The sequence below is a fragment of the Hyla sarda genome, chromosome 4 (genome assembly GCF_029499605.1).
Source record: "Hyla sarda isolate aHylSar1 chromosome 4, aHylSar1.hap1, whole genome shotgun sequence".
NCBI lineage: Eukaryota > Metazoa > Chordata > Amphibia > Anura > Hylidae > Hyla > Hyla sarda.
Window position 1 is genome coordinate 122,497,297 of NC_079192.1, and position 17,301 is coordinate 122,514,597.

Below are 17,301 nucleotides of genomic sequence, written 5' to 3' on the forward strand. Positions count from 1 at the left end.
CATCATCCCCTTGTCATCATCCCCACCACCCCTTCATCATCCCCTTGTCATCATTCCCACCCCCTTCATCATCCCCTTGTCATCATCCTCTTGTCATCATCCCACCCCCCCTTCATCATCCCCCTGTCATCATTCCACACCCCCCCCTTCATAATCCCCTTGTCATAATCCCCCCCCCCTCATCATCCCCTTGTCATCATCACCACATGTCATCATCATCACCGCTTGTCAATATCTGATACAGTGGTCTTCAACCTGCTGGGAGTTGTAGTTTTGAAACCTCTGGAGGTCCGCAGGTTGAAGACCACTGCGGCCTTCGACATCATCCAGTCCCCTCTCACCCCCTTTAGTTCTGTACTCACCTCCGCTCGGCACTGGTCCGGTGCTGCAGGACTGTCCAGTGGGGAGGTCGTCCGGTGGGATAGTGGTTCCGGGCTGCCATCTTCACCGGGGAGGCCTCTTCTCCGCGCTTCGGGCCCAGAATAGAGGCGTTGCCTTGAATATGACGCAGAGGGACGTTGGTAATGAACGTACCTCTGTGTCGTCATCAAGGCAACGTGGCTATTCCGGGGCCGGGCCTGAAGCGCGGAGAAGAGGCCTCCCCGGACCAGTCCTGCAGCACCGGACAGTCCTTCAGCACCGGACCAGCGCTGAGCGGAGGTGAGTACAGAACTAAAGGGCGTGAGAGGGGGCTGGATGATGTCGAAGGCCGCAGTGGTCTTCAACCTGCGGACCTCAAGAGGTTTCAAAACTACAACTCCCAGCAAGCCCGGACAGCCGATGGCTGCCCGGGCTTGCTGGGAGTTGTAGTTTTGAAACCTCTGGAGGTCCGCAGGTTGAAGACCACTGAGGGCGGAGAGTTCACTCGAGTATAAGCCGAGGGGGTGTTTTCAGCACGAAAAATCGTGCTGAAAAACTCGGCTTATACTCGAGTATATACGGTACTTGATCAAGATTAAGTACTGAGTAACATATATTTTTCTTATTTTTTTGTAGGATATGACAGGTGCGCTTTAATTATCAAAAAGGCTGTGCTGAGCCACAACATGCATGCCTCCTCCCTCCTCCTCTCCTACATGACATGATTAATTGATGTATAGGGCACATCTTCCAGCACTTCCAGGAAGGTTTGGAGAGTGAGGAGGTGTGCTTGCTGTGGCTCCGCACAGCCACTTTGGCACTTAAAGGGAATCTGTATGCTTCATACTAGGTACAGAGCCACAGATCCCCAAAAATAGTTGCTGCGGTGATAAAACTGACCATACTTTCACTTTTGCTGATCACTGTTTGTAAAGTGCCTTTTTTTATTATCAGCTGAAGAGACAAACTGATGGAGCTGAGCTGCCGCAGCACATCTCCCCTTTCCCTCATCTCACCTGCATGATTGTTGCAGAGGGCTCAGCTACCCTTTATGTCAGTCAATCAAAGCAGCGTGAGAAGGAAGGGAGGAGGAGTGCTGCTGCAACTCACTAACACTAGTCTGCCTCTTTAGCCGATAACACAAAAGGCACTTATTAAGTTTAAAAACAATGATAAGCACACCTAACCCCTTCCCCTGACATGCCTTTATGGCCTTAAAGGGGTATTCCAGGCAAAACCTTTTTTTATATCTATCAACTGGCTCCGGAAAGTTAAACAGATTTGTAAATTACTTCTATTACAAAATCTTAATCCTTCCAATAGTTATTAGCTTCTGAAGTTTTCTGTCTAACTGCTCAATGATGATGTCACATCCCGGGAGCTGTGCATGATGGGAGAATATCCCCATAGGAACTGCACAGCTCCCGGGACGTGAGTCATCAGAGAGCAGTTAGACAGAAAACAGCAACTCAACTTCAGAAGCTAATAACTATGGGAAGGATTAAGATTTTTTAATAGAAGTAATTTATAAATCTATTTAACTTTCCGGAGCCAGTTGATATATAAAAAAAAGTTTTGGCCTGGAATACCCCTTTAATGTCCACACACTTTTTTCCCTTGTCACCATTAAAGGGGTACTCCACTGGAAAACCTTTTTTTTTTTTTTTAAATCAACTGGTGACAGAAAGTTAAACAGATTTGTAAATTACTTCTATTAAAAAAAATCTTAATCCTTCCAGTAGTTATTAGCTGCTGCATGATCCACAGAAAGTTGTTTTCTTTTTGAATTTCCTTTCTGTCTGACCACGGTGCTCTCTGCTGTCACGATTCGGCTTCCAGGTAGTGGATCCTCTGTGTCAGCGAGGGATTGGCGTGGACCGTGCTAGTGGACCGGTTCTAAGAGGCTACTGGTATTCACCAGAGCCCGCCGCAAAGCGGGATGGTCTTGCTGCGGCAGTAGCAACCAGGTCGTATCCACTAGCAACGGCTCTACCTCGCTGACTGCTGAGAAGGCGTGGGACAGAAGGACTAGGCAGAGGCAAGGTCAGACGTAGCAGAAGGTCGGGGGCAGGCGGCAAGGTTCGTAGTCAGGATGGGTAGCAGAAGTTCAGGTACACAGGCTTTGGACACACTAAACGCTTACACTGGCACAAGGCAACAAGATCCGGCAAGGGAGTGCATGGGAGGAGGTCAGATAAAGGCAGGGAGCAGGTGGGAGCCAATTAAGCTAATTGGGCCAGGCACCAATCATTGGTGCACTGGCCCTTTAAGTCTCAGAGAGCTGGCGCGCGCGCGCCCTAGAGAGCGGAGCCGCGCGCGCCAGCACATGACAGCAGGGGACCGGGATGGGTAAGTGACCTGGGATGCGACTCGCGAGCGGGCGCGTCCCGCTGTGCGAATCGCATCCCCAACGGCCAAGACAGTGCAGCGCTCCCGGTCAGCGGGACTGACCGGGGCGCTGCAGGGAGAAAGACGCCGTGAGCGCTCCGGGGAGGAGCGGGGACCCGGAGCGCTAGGCGTAACAGTACCCCCCCCCCCCCCTTAGGTCTCCCCTTCTCTTTGTCCGGTAACTGCCTCCCCTGGGATGAGGACACCGGGAAAGAATGGAGGGTTTCCTCAACGGCAGGCAGTACAGCAGGAGTGGGAATGGGGAGGGAGGGCAGAGGGCGAGGCCTGGCACGGGGCAGTGTGACACCAGGACGGGGGCCATGGGAAGGCACAGAGGCTTGCCTGACGGGACTGGGAGGGGGGGAGAGGCACTTCCTGTGGCAGGCAGAGTCCCAGTTCCTGATCTCCCCGGTGGTCCAATCAATGGTGGGGGAATGAAGCTGGAGCCAAGGCAGACCGAGGAGGACCTCAGAGGTACAGTTGGGGAGAATGAAGAACTCAATCCTCTCAAGGTGGGGTCCAATAGACATGAGGAGGGGCTCTGTGCGGTAACGCACGGTGCAGTCCAATCTGGCTCCGTTGACCGCGGAAATGTAGAGCGGCTTGACGAGACGGGTCACCGGGATGCTGAATTTATTAACAAACGACTCCAAAATAAAATTTCCAGAGGCACCGGAGTCCAAGCAGGCCACGGCTGAGAGGGAGGAGTTGGCTGAAGAAGAAATCCGCACGGGCACCGTGAGACGTGGAGGAGCAGACTTGGAACCAAGAGACGCCACACCCACGTGAGCTGGGTGCGTGCGTGCGTTTCCCAGGCGTGCAGGACGGATAGGGCAATCCACCAAGAAATGCTCGGTACTGGCACAGTAAAGACAGAGATTTTCTTCCCTACGGCGATTCCTCTCTTCCTGGGTCAGGCGAGACTTATCCACTTGCATGGCCTCCTCGGCGGGAGGCCCAGGCGTAGATTGCAACGGATACTGTGGGAGAGGTGCCCAGAGATCTAAGTCTTTTTCCTGGCGGAGCTCTTGGTGTCGCTCAGAAAAACGCATGTCAATGCGGGTAGCTAGATGGATGAGTTCTTGCAGATTGGCAGGAATCTCTCGTGCGGCCAGCACATCCTTGATGCGACTGGATAGGCCTTTTTTAAAGGTCGCGCAGAGAGCCTCGTTATTCCATGATAACTCGGAGGCAAGAGTACGAAATTGGATGGCGTACTCGCCCACTGAAGAATTACCCTGGACCAGGTTCAACAGGGCAGTCTCGGCAGAAGAAGCTCGGGCTGGCTCCTCGAAGACACTCCGGAGTTCAGCGAAGAAGGCCTGGACTGTGGCTGTGGCAGGATCATTGCGGTCCCAGAGCGGTGTGGCCCAAGACAAGGCCTTTCCTGAAAGAAGGCTTACTACGAACGCCACCTTAGACCGTTCTGAAGGAAACAAGTCCGACAACATCTCCATATGCAGGGAACACTGAGACACAAATCCACGGCAGAGTTTAGAGTCCCCATCAAATTTGTCCGGCAGGGACAAGCGGAGGTTAGGAGCGGCCACTCGCTGCGGAGGAGGTGCAGGAGCTGGCGGAGGAGATGGTTGCTGCTGTAGCAGAGGCAGAAGTTGCTGTAACATGGCGGTCAACTGCGACAGCTGCTGTCCTTGTTGGGCAATCTGCTGCGATTGCTGAGCGACCACCGTGGTAAGGTCAGCGAGACTTGGCAGCGGCACCTCAGCGGGATCCATGGCCGGATCTACTGTCACGATTCGGCTTCCAGGTAGTGGATCCTCTGTGTCAGCGAGGGATTGGCGTGGACCGTGCTAGTGGACCGGTTCTAAGAGGCTACTGGTATTCACCAGAGCCCGCCGCAAAGCGGGATGGTCTTGCTGCGGCAGTAGCAACCAGGTCGTATCCACTAGCAACGGCTCTACCTCGCTGACTGCTGAGAAGGCGTGGGACAGAAGGACTAGGCAGAGGCAAGGTCAGACGTAGCAGAAGGTCGGGGGCAGGCGGCAAGGTTCGTAGTCAGGATGGGTAGCAGAAGTTCAGGTACACAGGCTTTGGACACACTAAACGCTTACACTGGCACAAGGCAACAAGATCCGGCAAGGGAGTGCATGGGAGGAGGTCAGATAAAGGCAGGGAGCAGGTGGGAGCCAATTAAGCTAATTGGGCCAGGCACCAATCATTGGTGCACTGGCCCTTTAAGTCTCAGAGAGCTGGCGCGCGCGCGCCCTAGAGAGCGGAGCCGCGCGCGCCAGCACATGACAGCAGGGGACCGGGATGGGTAAGTGACCTGGGATGCGACTCGCGAGCGGGCGCGTCCCGCTGTGCGAATCGCATCCCCAACGGCCAAGACAGTGCAGCGCTCCCGGTCAGCGGGACTGACCGGGGCGCTGCAGGGAGAAAGACGCCGTGAGCGCTCCGGGGAGGAGCGGGGACCCGGAGCGCTAGGCGTAACATCTGCTGACACCTCTGTCCATGTCAGGAACTGTACAGAGAAAGAGAGGTTTGCTATGGGGATTTGCTTCTACTCTGGACAGTTCCTAAAATGGACAGAGGTGTCAGCAGAGAGCACTGTGGTCAGACAGAAAGGAAATTTAAAAAGAAAATAACTTCCTGCGCATAATATAACAGCTGATAAATACTGGAAGGATTAAGATTTTTAAATAGGAGTAATTTACAAATCAGTTGATTTAGAACTTTTTGGGGGTTCTTATATTTTATTGTGTTTATTTTTATTTTTACTTTCTTTAAAAAAAAAGAGTGATTTTTTTTCATACATTTATTTTCATTTTAAATCTATGACATTCACTGATTAGTGGAGTTATGTTGTGTAACACCTGCTTCATGTGTATAAAATCCATATTTGCTACTAGTATTTGCTACTTTTGGATGTAATGGAACAAGTTTTATTTTGGTAATGGCTAGGTGTCCCAGTGGTCAGACCTTATTCCACATTCTGTGGAAAGGGGGTAAATGTATTTCTAACTTGTAGTGCCTTACCTTTAAGCTCTGAGCATGATCTAGAGATGACAGATTCCCTTTACACAGTCATTCCATAATACAATGTTATAATCAGAAATGCTTCTCAGCTGTATATTTTAATTTTATGTTTTAGATGTATGGCTTTAAAAATGTTTAAACTTTCCTGTGAACTCATTGGCCCTAAGGCTGGAATTCCACTTTTTTTTTGTGGGAAAAACGCCAAAAAAAACGCCAGTTTTGCCGCATGGCTTTTTTTTGGCCAAAAAACGCTGCGGCCAGATGTTAGCTGTAAATCAATGAGAAATCGCAAGATTCTTATTCCACGTGGCGTTTTTCACTTCGGCATTTTTTTTAATCCTTTTGCCATTTTTTATACTCTTTTTTGGCATTTTTTCGCTCCTTGGCGGTTTTCCAAAATCGCAGCATGTTGAGCCACTGGCGTTTTTTTTGTCAAAATCGTGGCATTTTTTTCCCATGGAAGTCTATGGGAGTGAAAAAACGCCAAGAAAAATGATATGTGAGTTTTAACGTTGGCGTTTTTGCAGGCGGTTTTTATTCTTTTTTGGCCTTTAGCAATCCAAAAAAGTGATGGAGATACCTTTTTTAATAAAATTTCGTAGGGTACCATTAAAAAAAAAGAGAAAAAAAAAGATACAGTAGTGAAGGAAAAAATTGTATCTAATGAAATGTATCTTTTTATTACAAAATTTTTATTAATTTTTAAACAGGGATCAATTTATGTGGGCGGGCGGGGACCTAAAAATGTAGCCGACAACTATAAAAATGTAGTGTGTGTGTTTTTCACTTTATTTTCTTACTTTTTATTTTTATTTTTTTTACATTTTTTAGGTAGTACTATTACTCCCAGCATGGAACACACTGTTCCATGGTGGGAGTAGTAGTACCTGTACTAATTGACAGATCGCCCATTGCGATCCTCCTGTATAATCTATAGATGCGGCGGATGCTCTTCTATGGTCCCCTGCACTGCCGTATATATACACGTATTCATATTTCACGCAGAGAGCTGTGATTGGCCAGATGGTTCCAGCCAATCACAGCTCTCTGTGGGATATATGAATATATGTATATATACATCAGTGCAGGGGACCATAGAAGAGCGGCCGCTGCATCTATACATTATACAGGAGGATCACAGTGGGTGTCAGGAGTGATACCCGCTGTGATCTTTCCTTAACTGCAGTTACTACTACTCCCAACATGGGAGTCGCTCCGGTGCCTGTCCTGTTATCTTGTGGTAATGTATCATGCCCTATGCTTTGTACTGTTGATTGTATATGTTATGTGTACTCTCTATCTTGGGACTTAGTCTAACAGTACTTATAGCAATTCATGATGTTAGTATGAATTCCTGTATAGACGTTTTTATGGCAACCTGAGCGACACCTATTGTTCTTTCTTCCCCCTCTGGGTGGAATCCTTACTATTTTTTAATTCATAGTGTTTAATAAAGATTTATATGTGTCAAAAACTTTTCTTGTAAATGACTCCTTTTTTTGGATTTGCATATGCTATTTGGGAGGTCATATAGCCTTATACTCATTGGGTGATATACAAATTGTGTACCTACATTTGATTATTCATGTATATATCTACCCCAATATATCTGAAATACCGTTTACTACTCCCAACATGGAGCATACTCTGCTCAATGCTGGGAGATGTAGTACCTGCATTAATAGATCGCAACAGGTGTCAGAAGTTACACTCGCTGCGATCTGTCTATTAATGCAGGTACTACAGCTCCCAGCATGGAGCAGAGTGTGCTACATGTTGGAAGTAGTAGTACTTGCAGTAAAGGACACATCACAGTGGACGTCACTACTGACAACCGCTGTGATCGTCCTGTCTATAGCAGAGATGGAGCAACTGTATACAACGCTCGCATCTCTGCTCTGTACTCCGGCCGGCCACTCATTGATATTTCTCTCAGAACTGTGATTGGCTGCAACCATCCGGCCAATCACAGCTCTGGGTGGGAAACATGAATGATGTTCTATTCACATCACTGGCCGGAGTATAGTGCAGAGATGCGAGCGCTGTATAGAGCCGCATCTCTGCTATATAACAGATGATCGTATCAGGTGTCAGGACTGAGACGCGGGGCGATATGTCTATAGTACAGGTACTGCTACTCCCAGCATGGAACAGTGTGTTCCATGCTGGGAGTAGTAGTACTACCTAAAAAATTAAAAAAATTGAGGGGAAAAAGTGGAACACACACACTTTATTAAACATTAATTAAAATTTTGTTATAAAAAATTTAGATTTTGTTAAATGCATTTTTTTCCATCACTACTGCATTTATTTTATTTTTTTTGGTACCAAAAAATTTTGGCTACCAAAAAAAAAAAAACGCCAAAAGGTACCAAAAATGCAATTTCCACACAAATGAAAAAACGCCAGAAAAAACTCCAGAAGCAGGACATTGCACTGGCGTTCTTTCAGGCATTTTTTAATGCGTTTTTTTCTACCCAAAAAACGCAGGACAAAAAAACTAGTAGAAACTTAGCCTAAGAGTGTTGTGTAGGTTTCTTTGTGGGGTTTAATTCACTATAATTTATTTTCCACTGTATTTTCTAAGGTTTCCCTACATTTTCCACTTTCCCAACACTTTGCTTTTTTTTACACATGCTCCGCCAATAAGGAATATTCTGGCGTAGTAATATTTAAAATATTTTGTTGGGCATTTCCTACCCAATCCCTTGCTGCTCCTATTCCAAGCATTTTCAGTGCCCCGCTGCTCATCTTTTTCTCAGCTTCTGAGACAAGGTATCGGAGCAGGAACCTGCCTCCACAGCCACTGGGACAGGAGACAAGAAACTGCTGCAGCCAGCAGAAGCACTAAGTGACATCTGTCATACAAAAAGACGATGGACTACCAGCTCCTCCAAATGGTATGGGTAACAACACGTCTAAAACACAACTTTTTCTGTCATCATAAAAATTCCATGGATGTCAACACAAAAATAAAGATAAAAATGCTGGAGCTGGAAGTCCATCGTCTTTTTGTTCTCCATTGTGCGGGAGTCAGCCCGCTCTGATCTTTCCGTGCTCTCCAGGAGAGAGCATCCAAACATGAGTCTGCTTCTGGTGCGGGGAGCTGATGTATCCCTATTTGGTCTATTTGTTGGCATCTGCCATAGACAGATTTTGTGGAGTCCCCAAACCATTTACTTTAGCCGGACACTTCAAAAATTCTGGGCAAAAAGAGATTCACTCAGAAAGGAGGAGCATGCAAATAAACTATATATTAAAAGTATAAGCTTATAGAAGCATTTTATATTGTAAAATGACACCACATAACACCAGTTATAAAAGGTAACCTACCTGATGTGCAAGCTCGTGGGATATTACTTCAAGCACCCTCTCCTTGTTGCTAATGGAAGATTCCTTAGTGTCAAATAGGAGTCCAGTCTCTCTGTATGTTACAAGTCCCCAGTTCTCCATGGCTCCAAAACTGAAGTCTGGAAGACCTACCTGGTCTATGGGAAAGAAGAATGCACATCAGGCTTGGAATAGACGTACTATATATACCCTTTATTGTTACAATTTATTTGAGAACATTTTTGATGGAACACGTATGCAACTATTTCTTGTATTTGACTGGTGGGAATAATACAAAAGCCTTTACATTGGTTACTGCATTCTATATACAATAGTGCCATGAACTTCTAGTATGTTCAACGACAAGAGGAAGCACTGTTATCAGGGACCAGCACCATCAGAATGGCAGTGGCAAGGGATTTGGTGGTAGGGTAAATTCATTTTTCTTTCTTTTTTTCTCCAACCTGAGGAGAATTACATGTACAAAATGGTCCTTGAAATACCCCTTTTAAGCCCTACATAAAGGTGCAGAACAATATTCAGGCAGAAGATTTTAGTATGGAATTGAACTAGAAAATCGAGGCAGGAAGCAGACAGGAGGATATAGCCAGTAAATATAGCTAGATCAATTTTATTAAAGGGGTATTCCAGTGAAAAACAATTTTCTTTCCATATGAACTGGCTCCAGAAAGTTAGACAGATTTGTAAATGACTTCTATTAAAAAATCTGAATCCTTACAGTACTTATCGGCTGCTGAAGTTGAGTTGTTCTTTTCTGTATGACAACAGTGCTCTCTGCTGACACCTTTGTCTGTCTTAGGAACTGTCCAGAGCAGGAGAAATTTGTTTGTTGATTTGCTTCTACTCTTGACAGTTCCTAAAGTGTCAGCAGAGAACACAATTGCCAGACAGAAAAGTACAACTCAACTTCATTAGCTGATAAGTACTGGTAGGATTACGATTTTTTTTATATAAGTAATTTACAAATTTGTTTAACTTTCTGAAGTCAGTTCATATGAAAAAAAAATGTTTTCACTGGAATAACCCTTTAAATAGCAAACACCTTTGCATGGATCAGTTATCAAAAGTTCTTTATCATTAACACACAGGATAATAGGTGAAAAGTCCACAAGTTGCCAGAAGTAACTGGACTCCTGATTGAGAAATGTGGTATTAGTGCTTGATAGCCCTTAAAGAAACCAAGAGTAAACGCTCATAAGAGAGAGACATGAAGCACTAGAAGACCCAACAAGGGCAGCGGTAAATTGGATACATAACAGGAATGCCCAGAAGAATCAAGTAAAGTGAGTGATGGAATGAAATGGGCTTACTGGTAGATATAGGAAAGGGGTAGCAGGACATAAAAGCTTTAGATGTGCAAAATATTAGTTACATAATTAGCACATGAAGTTCAGCAAAGGAGGTGAAGGGAAGGGGCTTGTGAATGAAGGGGAAGGGATTTCTATATTTCTGCATATGCATTATCATTAATTTGTTCTAGGAATACTTCTAACCCTGTTTTAAAGGAAAATGGTCATCCCGATCACCCACACTAAACCCAAAACACTGGATTATAGTGCGGGTGAACAGGAGAAGGATGCGGGGTCTCTGACTAACACATGTACCTGCAGCCTGGAGCGGTGTTCCACTTTCTTCGCTGAATTGCGCACAGGAGGTGGGCCGCCACCTTGATTTGAATATTAATGGTAGTGAGCGTTCAGTAGGAGCAAGCGTTCACGTGACCAGCACCCATGATTATTCAAATTCACCCGGCGGGCCCGCCTCCAGTGTGCAATTCAGCGAAGAATAGTCAGAGACTGTTCTCAAGACTAAACAAATGTAGTTCTTTAAATTTTCCATCATAACTAAAATGTTGCTTACCTCTTGTTAGTTTAGTGGTGCAACTCTACACCCTTACCAGCTCCATAATGTCCCTTTTTTGAACTGGTGGTGCCCAAAACTGAACAGCATACTCCAGGTGAGGCCGCACCAATGCTTTATAAAGGGGGAGTATTATGTCCCTGTCCCTCGAGTCCATGCCTCTTTTTATACATGACAACATCCTGCTGGCCTTAGAAGCAGCTGCCTGACATTGCATGCTATTCTGTAGTCTGTGATCTACAAGTACACCCAGATCCTTCTCTACCAGTGACTGTCCAAATTTAACCCCCTAAGACATATGTTGCATGCCGTTTTTTTTGTATCCAGGTGCATCATTTTACATTTATAACTGTACTCTGGACAGTTCTTAAAATGGACAGAGATGTCAGCAGAGAGCACTGTGGTCATGATGTCAGCAGAGAGCTCTGTGTTCCAAAAAGAAAAGAATTTCCTCTGTAGTATTCAGCAGCTAATAAGTACTGGAAGGATTAAGATTTTTTAATAGAAGTAATTTACAAATCTGTTTACCTTTCTGGCACCAGTTGATTAGAAAAAAAAAGTTTTCCACCGGAGTACCCCTTTAAAGCTCACTTTGCAGTCAGTACACTCCCTACTAAGACATAGCTAGGAAATATGAGGGCCAACTATTTTTTAAAGACATACATTCTTTGTACCCCAAGTAACCGCCGTAAACTGGATTGCAACCTTGAATTCAGATTCACCAGGTAGACCTTGTGTCTGTTTGCTTAGGCCATACATCCCAATTATGTACCCATGCATAAAGCCCAAGTCCTTGCTTCTGTACCCTAGCAGTTGGTTTAATGCAGTCACATTACATGAACGTGATGCTGGTAACATCCCCATTATGGGACCATATCATGCCCGCTGTTTGAGACTAGCGGTCACTTGACTGCAAAACTGGTATCATCAGCATTGTGGTCATGTCACATCTAGCGCCTATGATTCTCTTCAGGCTTTAGCACTTGCACTATACTAAAATTACCGTATTTTTCGCCATATAAGACGCACTTTTTCTTCCCCAAAACTGGGGGGAAAAAGTCGGTGCGTCTTATACGGCGAATACAGCCCTATCGCGGCGGTCCCGAACAGCCTGACTGAATAGCCGGGTTAGTGCTTACAGGACAACGGGAGGGACCTTACCTGCCTCCTCGGTGTCTTCTCCATTCAGGGATCCCCTGTATGCCGGCGCTCTCCTTCCTCGTCATCACGTCGTCGCGTACGTGCGTCGGCGTGCTTAACGACGTGATGGCGGCAACGGAGAGCGAGGATACCCGTCCGACAGCAAAGACGTTCCAGAGCAACGGGGAAACGGCGACAGCGATGGAGCGACATCCAGGGCAGCGGTGACGGGTCCGGAGCGGAGGGGACACGTGAGTATTACCTCCTATGCAGTGGTCTTCAATCTGGGGACCTCCAGATGTTGCAAAACTACAACTCCCAGCATGCCCGGACCACTATTGGGTTCAAAATCTTTATTTTTTTAGATTTTGCCCCTAAAAATTGGGTGCGTCTTATACGCCGGTGCGTCCTATAGGTCGAAAAATACGGTAGTATTAGAAGCCACAAACTGAAACCGATGGAACATACATACCCGATTTTGGCAGAGGGTAAGGCTCCTGATAATATTCCTCAAAAAACTCCAGAATTGGCCTTGTGATATTCAGTGCATACTCTCCTTGATTCTCATCCTCAATTGCTTTTTTACGGCCCCAGATTTTAACCTGACAATTTTTTAAAATATAGTAAATACAGGAACAATTACTCATATCTTTATCACATATGATATATATTTTTCAATGAGGTCACAGAATCGTGCGCTTATTGAGCTGACGACAGAGTCGGTGTGAACTAGCAGTGAATTCTTTTTTTGTATTATTAAAGGGGTACTCCAGTGGAAAACTATTGTTTTTTTTTTAAATCAGCTGTTCATTAAAAAAAATATATGTTTTTCCACCGGAGTACCCCTTTAATCCCTTGCCACGAAAAAATGTTTCTAAACCGCGCTGCGGCACAGGAGGGTTATGAAGCAAGCTCAGGAGCTGAGCTCGCATCATACCGGCACGGTCCCGGCTGCTATCAGCCTAACCTGCCTCCTGCTGTCCAATCGGCGATTGATTGCTCCAAGCATGAAATCCAGGCTTGAGCAATCAACCGCCAATAACACTGATCAATGCATTGCAATGCAATGGCAGGGATCAGTGTATTGAATCAATGTACTGCATGTTATAGTCCCCTATGGGGGCTATAACATTGCAAAAAAAAAAAAAAAGTTAATAAAGATGATTTCACCCCTTCCCTAATAAAAGTTTGAATCAGCCCCCTGTGTAAGTAAATAATAATAATAAAAATATCTATATATATATATATATATATATATATATATATATATAAAGAAAAGAACAGGGTCCGGGACTAGGTTGGTTGCAGGTAAAAACTTCTTATTTCTTTATTTGAAGATTCTGCAGTACAAGGTGAAAAGTCTGACGCGTTTCGCTAAAGAGGAGTCTACGATTAAGCTCTTTAGCGAAACGCGTCAGACTTTCAACCTTGTACTGCAGAATCTTCAAATAAAGAAATAAGAAGTGTTTACCTGCAACCAACCTAGTGCCGGACCCTGTTCTTTTCTTTACAAGTGAGCAGCCGGAGGTCGGTACCGGATGGTCTGCGGCACAGGTGGTGAGGTAGGCGTGCACAGGGTGAGCGACTCACAATCCAGCCTTCTAATATATATACATATATATATATATATATATATATATATATATATGGTATCACCACGTGCGTAAATGTCCGAACCATAAAAATATATTGTTAATTAAACTGCACGGTCAATGGCGTACGTGCAAAATAATTCCAAAATAGCGTACTTTCGGTCACTTTTTATACCATAAAAAAAGAATAAAAAGCAATCAAAAAGTCCGATCAAAACAAAAATGGTACCGATAAAAATTTCAGATCACAGCGCAAAAAATTTGTCTCATACCGCCCCGTACGTGGAAAAATAAAAAAGTTATAGGGGTCAGAAGAGGACAATTTTAAACGTATAAATTTTACTGCATGTAGTTATGATTTTTTTCAGAAGTACGACAAAATCAAACCTATATAAGTAGGGTATCATTTTAACCGTATGGACCTACAGAATAATGATAAGGTGTAATTTTCACCCAAAAATTTACTGCTTAGAAATGGAAGCCCCCAAAATGTACAAAATTGCGTTTTTTCTTCCATTTTATCGCACAATGATTTTTATTTACAATTCGCTGTAGATTTTTAGGCAAAATGACTGATGTCACTGCAAAGAATTAGTGACACAAAAAAATAAGCCATCATATGGATTTTTAGGTGCAAAATTGTAAGGGTTATGATTTTTAAAAGGTAAGGAGGAAAAACGAAAGTGCAAAAACACTATCTCCTTAATGGGTTAATTCCTTTTGAATCCACTCCTGGCATTGGATAAAAAAAACTGCAGTGGAGTAAAACATAAACTATTAATATAAAACGCTATGTGTGAAACCACCCATGGGTTCAGAGTTGAACACTGCTTTTATATCTACAATAGATATTTTACTTACCACATTGTCACCAACGTGTTTAAACTGTGAAACTACGAAGGCCACCAGATATGTAGACATCTTTGGAGACTTTTCAAACTTAGTGATATTCCATTCTTCATTCTCCCACTGTTCAGTGGTCACAGCTGAAATTTTAAGAGTTTTGTTGGCAAACAAATGCCCAGTTTGAATAGTTTTAATACCATTGGTGATAAGCAAGTGCTCAATCTGGAGTCCATAAAAAATGACAAAATGACTTACCTAAAACATTCATGTTTGACAGTGCCACATAATTCGGCTTGTGTCTTAGGGTGATGTTGAAAGTAGCTTTCAATGCCGGTTCATCAAAGCAGGGGAATGCCTTCCTTGCTTCAATGGCCGCCATTTGTGTAGTGGCTATGATCCTGTTACCAAACAGAAATTTTGTTGAGAAAATTAAGCCAATAAAACTATATAATAGTATTTTTCTTCAGAGTAAAAAAGTATGTGTTTATTGAAAATTCTGTCGAGCCCCATCATGTTCATATTTGTTTCTGGGAAACCTGGTGTAGCTCCTGTGGAAGGTGTGCACCAATGGGTGATTACCTTTTCGGGCACTAATATTAAAGGGGTACTCCGGCCTTAAGTCATGCCCCCTCCCATAGACTTGCATAGCGGGGGCAGGGGGTGATGTCACACGGGGGCGGAGTCATGACATTACGATACTCTGGCCCCGTGGTCGGCACCTGGCAGTTTGTAAGCTGGCAGCGCGGCGTGCCGCTCAAAGAAGTGGGTGCCAAATGCAAGATTGCGGGAGTCCCCAGCGGCGGGACCCGCGCGATCAGACATCTTATCCCCTATGCTTTGGATAGGGCAGGGGTCTGCAACATTTAAGACAAAAAGAGCCACTTGGACCCATTTCCGAAGAAAGAAAAAAAACTGGGAGCCGCAAAACCCCCCTCCGCTCTGATGCCCTGGTTGGGATACACTGGCATACACACACAAAAGGGACTACAACTCCCAGCATGTGTCATTCAGGAGTCTTCAGTCTGTGGTATAACACCAGCATGCTGCCTCTGTAGTCTACTGGGAGTTGTAGTTCACCAACACCTCTATTGTATCTTAGTAGTCTCCTGGGTGTTTTAGTTCACCAACACCTCTATTGTATCTGAGTAGTCTCCTGGGAGTTGTAGTTCACCAACACCTCTATTATATCAGTAATCTCCTGGGAGTTGCAGTTCATACACCAGTCACCAGCATGTGTCATTCAGCAGTCCCTGTCCCCCCATAATTCCCATAATATTTATTCCCCTGCAGTCCTTACATCCCCAGCCTGTGTAATATGTCTCCCCAGCCCCTGCAGTGCAGTATGTCCCCTCTCCCCTCCTGCTCTGTGTTTCCCCTGTGCAAACATGAAACCTCCCCGTGAAAAATTAGGTCCTGTGTGTACAGAGCTGGGGGAGGGGAGGAGCTTTTCCCCCGTGAAAACATGAAACCTCCCTGTGAAAAATGAGGTCCTGTGTGTACAGAGCTGGGGGTGGGGAGGAGCTGTGTCCATCCCCACTCTCCCACTGTCTCCTTGTATTATGCAGAGCTGCGCTCTCGCGCTCTCCATCCTCCGTGAGGGGGCGTGGCTTAATTATCTGCAAACGTGCGGTGAAAAAATCAAACCCATGGCTCTGCCCTCGATCCTTCCCAATGTAGCTTTGGAAAACTTGCCCCTCCCTTTTTCACCTCACATCGGAGCCGCGGCAAAGGTGTAAAAGAGCCACATGCGGCTCCGGAGCCGCGGGTTGCCGACCCCTGGGTTAGGGGATAAGTTGTCTTAGGGCCAGAGTACCCCTTCAACGAGTTAGTGTGGAGATGGGGAAAGGGGCGTGTTGGAAGCTGGAAGATGCCGTAATGCTATTCTGGGCTCCATGAGAAGAGAAGAAAAATTAAGACTCCAGTTAGAGAAGACATCTGTAGTCACTGCATGTAACTGTACTATATTCAGTATATATTAACCATATAATAACTTATTCAGTCTGCAGAACCTGTGCAATACTCCAGTATATCATTATATGGGGGAATATTGGGCTTAGTATAATGGTATATATAGTATTACTATAGTGGTTTCATTTAGTAATTATGTATTGGTAATATTATTTTTCCTATGTACAGTGGTATTATTGGAAATTTGGGTACACTGGGTTTAGTATGGTGACAATGATATTTGTTTCTTATACAGTCTAGTGGTATTATTTGGTAGCTGTGTAACTATATTTTAGAGGTATGTGGTATTATTATACATAAAAAATTGTCTCAGCTATGTTGTTTATATCTTGTTAAGATATGAGAAACGCAAAAAAGGTGAATATCCTTAGGAAAGCATAGTTAGATAAATATTGTTTTTGGACCTGGACTTTTATGGAACAAAATGCTAGATAAAACTAGGGCCAATCTATCATTCCCTTCCTGGCCTATATGACATTTCTATGTAACAGTCTGTTCAGGTGTCAGTTCCGGTGGAAAATCCACAGCATCTGCTCTGTGTGAACGTTCCCCTGAACTGCACCTGTAGCTCCACAGTTAATTTGGCTCCACCAAAATCATTTGGTAGATTGCATGTTAAGCTTAAGGCCATGTCCACATGGTGGAATGTCTGCACAGAAAATTTCCATGTGGACATGCCACAGACAGCAGAACATGTAGAACACGCTGGCGCTAGGGCCGCTTGGAAATGCACCATTGCATAGACGGCAATTCATTTCCTTGCAGAATCCACAAAAACATTGAATATGTTCCCATGTTT

At 44.8% G+C, this 17,301-nt stretch overlaps 1 protein-coding gene across 2 annotated transcripts in view; it reads right to left on the minus strand.

The window, feature by feature from the left end:
- The window catches only part of LOC130368390 (aminopeptidase N-like), a 70,956-nt gene that overhangs the window by 22,410 nt on the left and 31,245 nt on the right, over nucleotides 1–17,301 (minus strand). For both annotated transcript variants that reach the window (XM_056571978.1, XM_056571979.1), the window contains exons 3-6: nucleotides 14,790–14,932; nucleotides 14,550–14,674; nucleotides 12,569–12,698; nucleotides 9,079–9,233 (exon numbers count right to left, since the gene is read on the minus strand). In XM_056571978.1, the coding sequence (XP_056427953.1) occupies nucleotides 9,079–9,233; nucleotides 12,569–12,698; nucleotides 14,550–14,674; nucleotides 14,790–14,932 (553 nt within the window). The remainder of the gene's footprint in view (nucleotides 1–9,078; nucleotides 9,234–12,568; nucleotides 12,699–14,549; nucleotides 14,675–14,789; nucleotides 14,933–17,301) is intronic.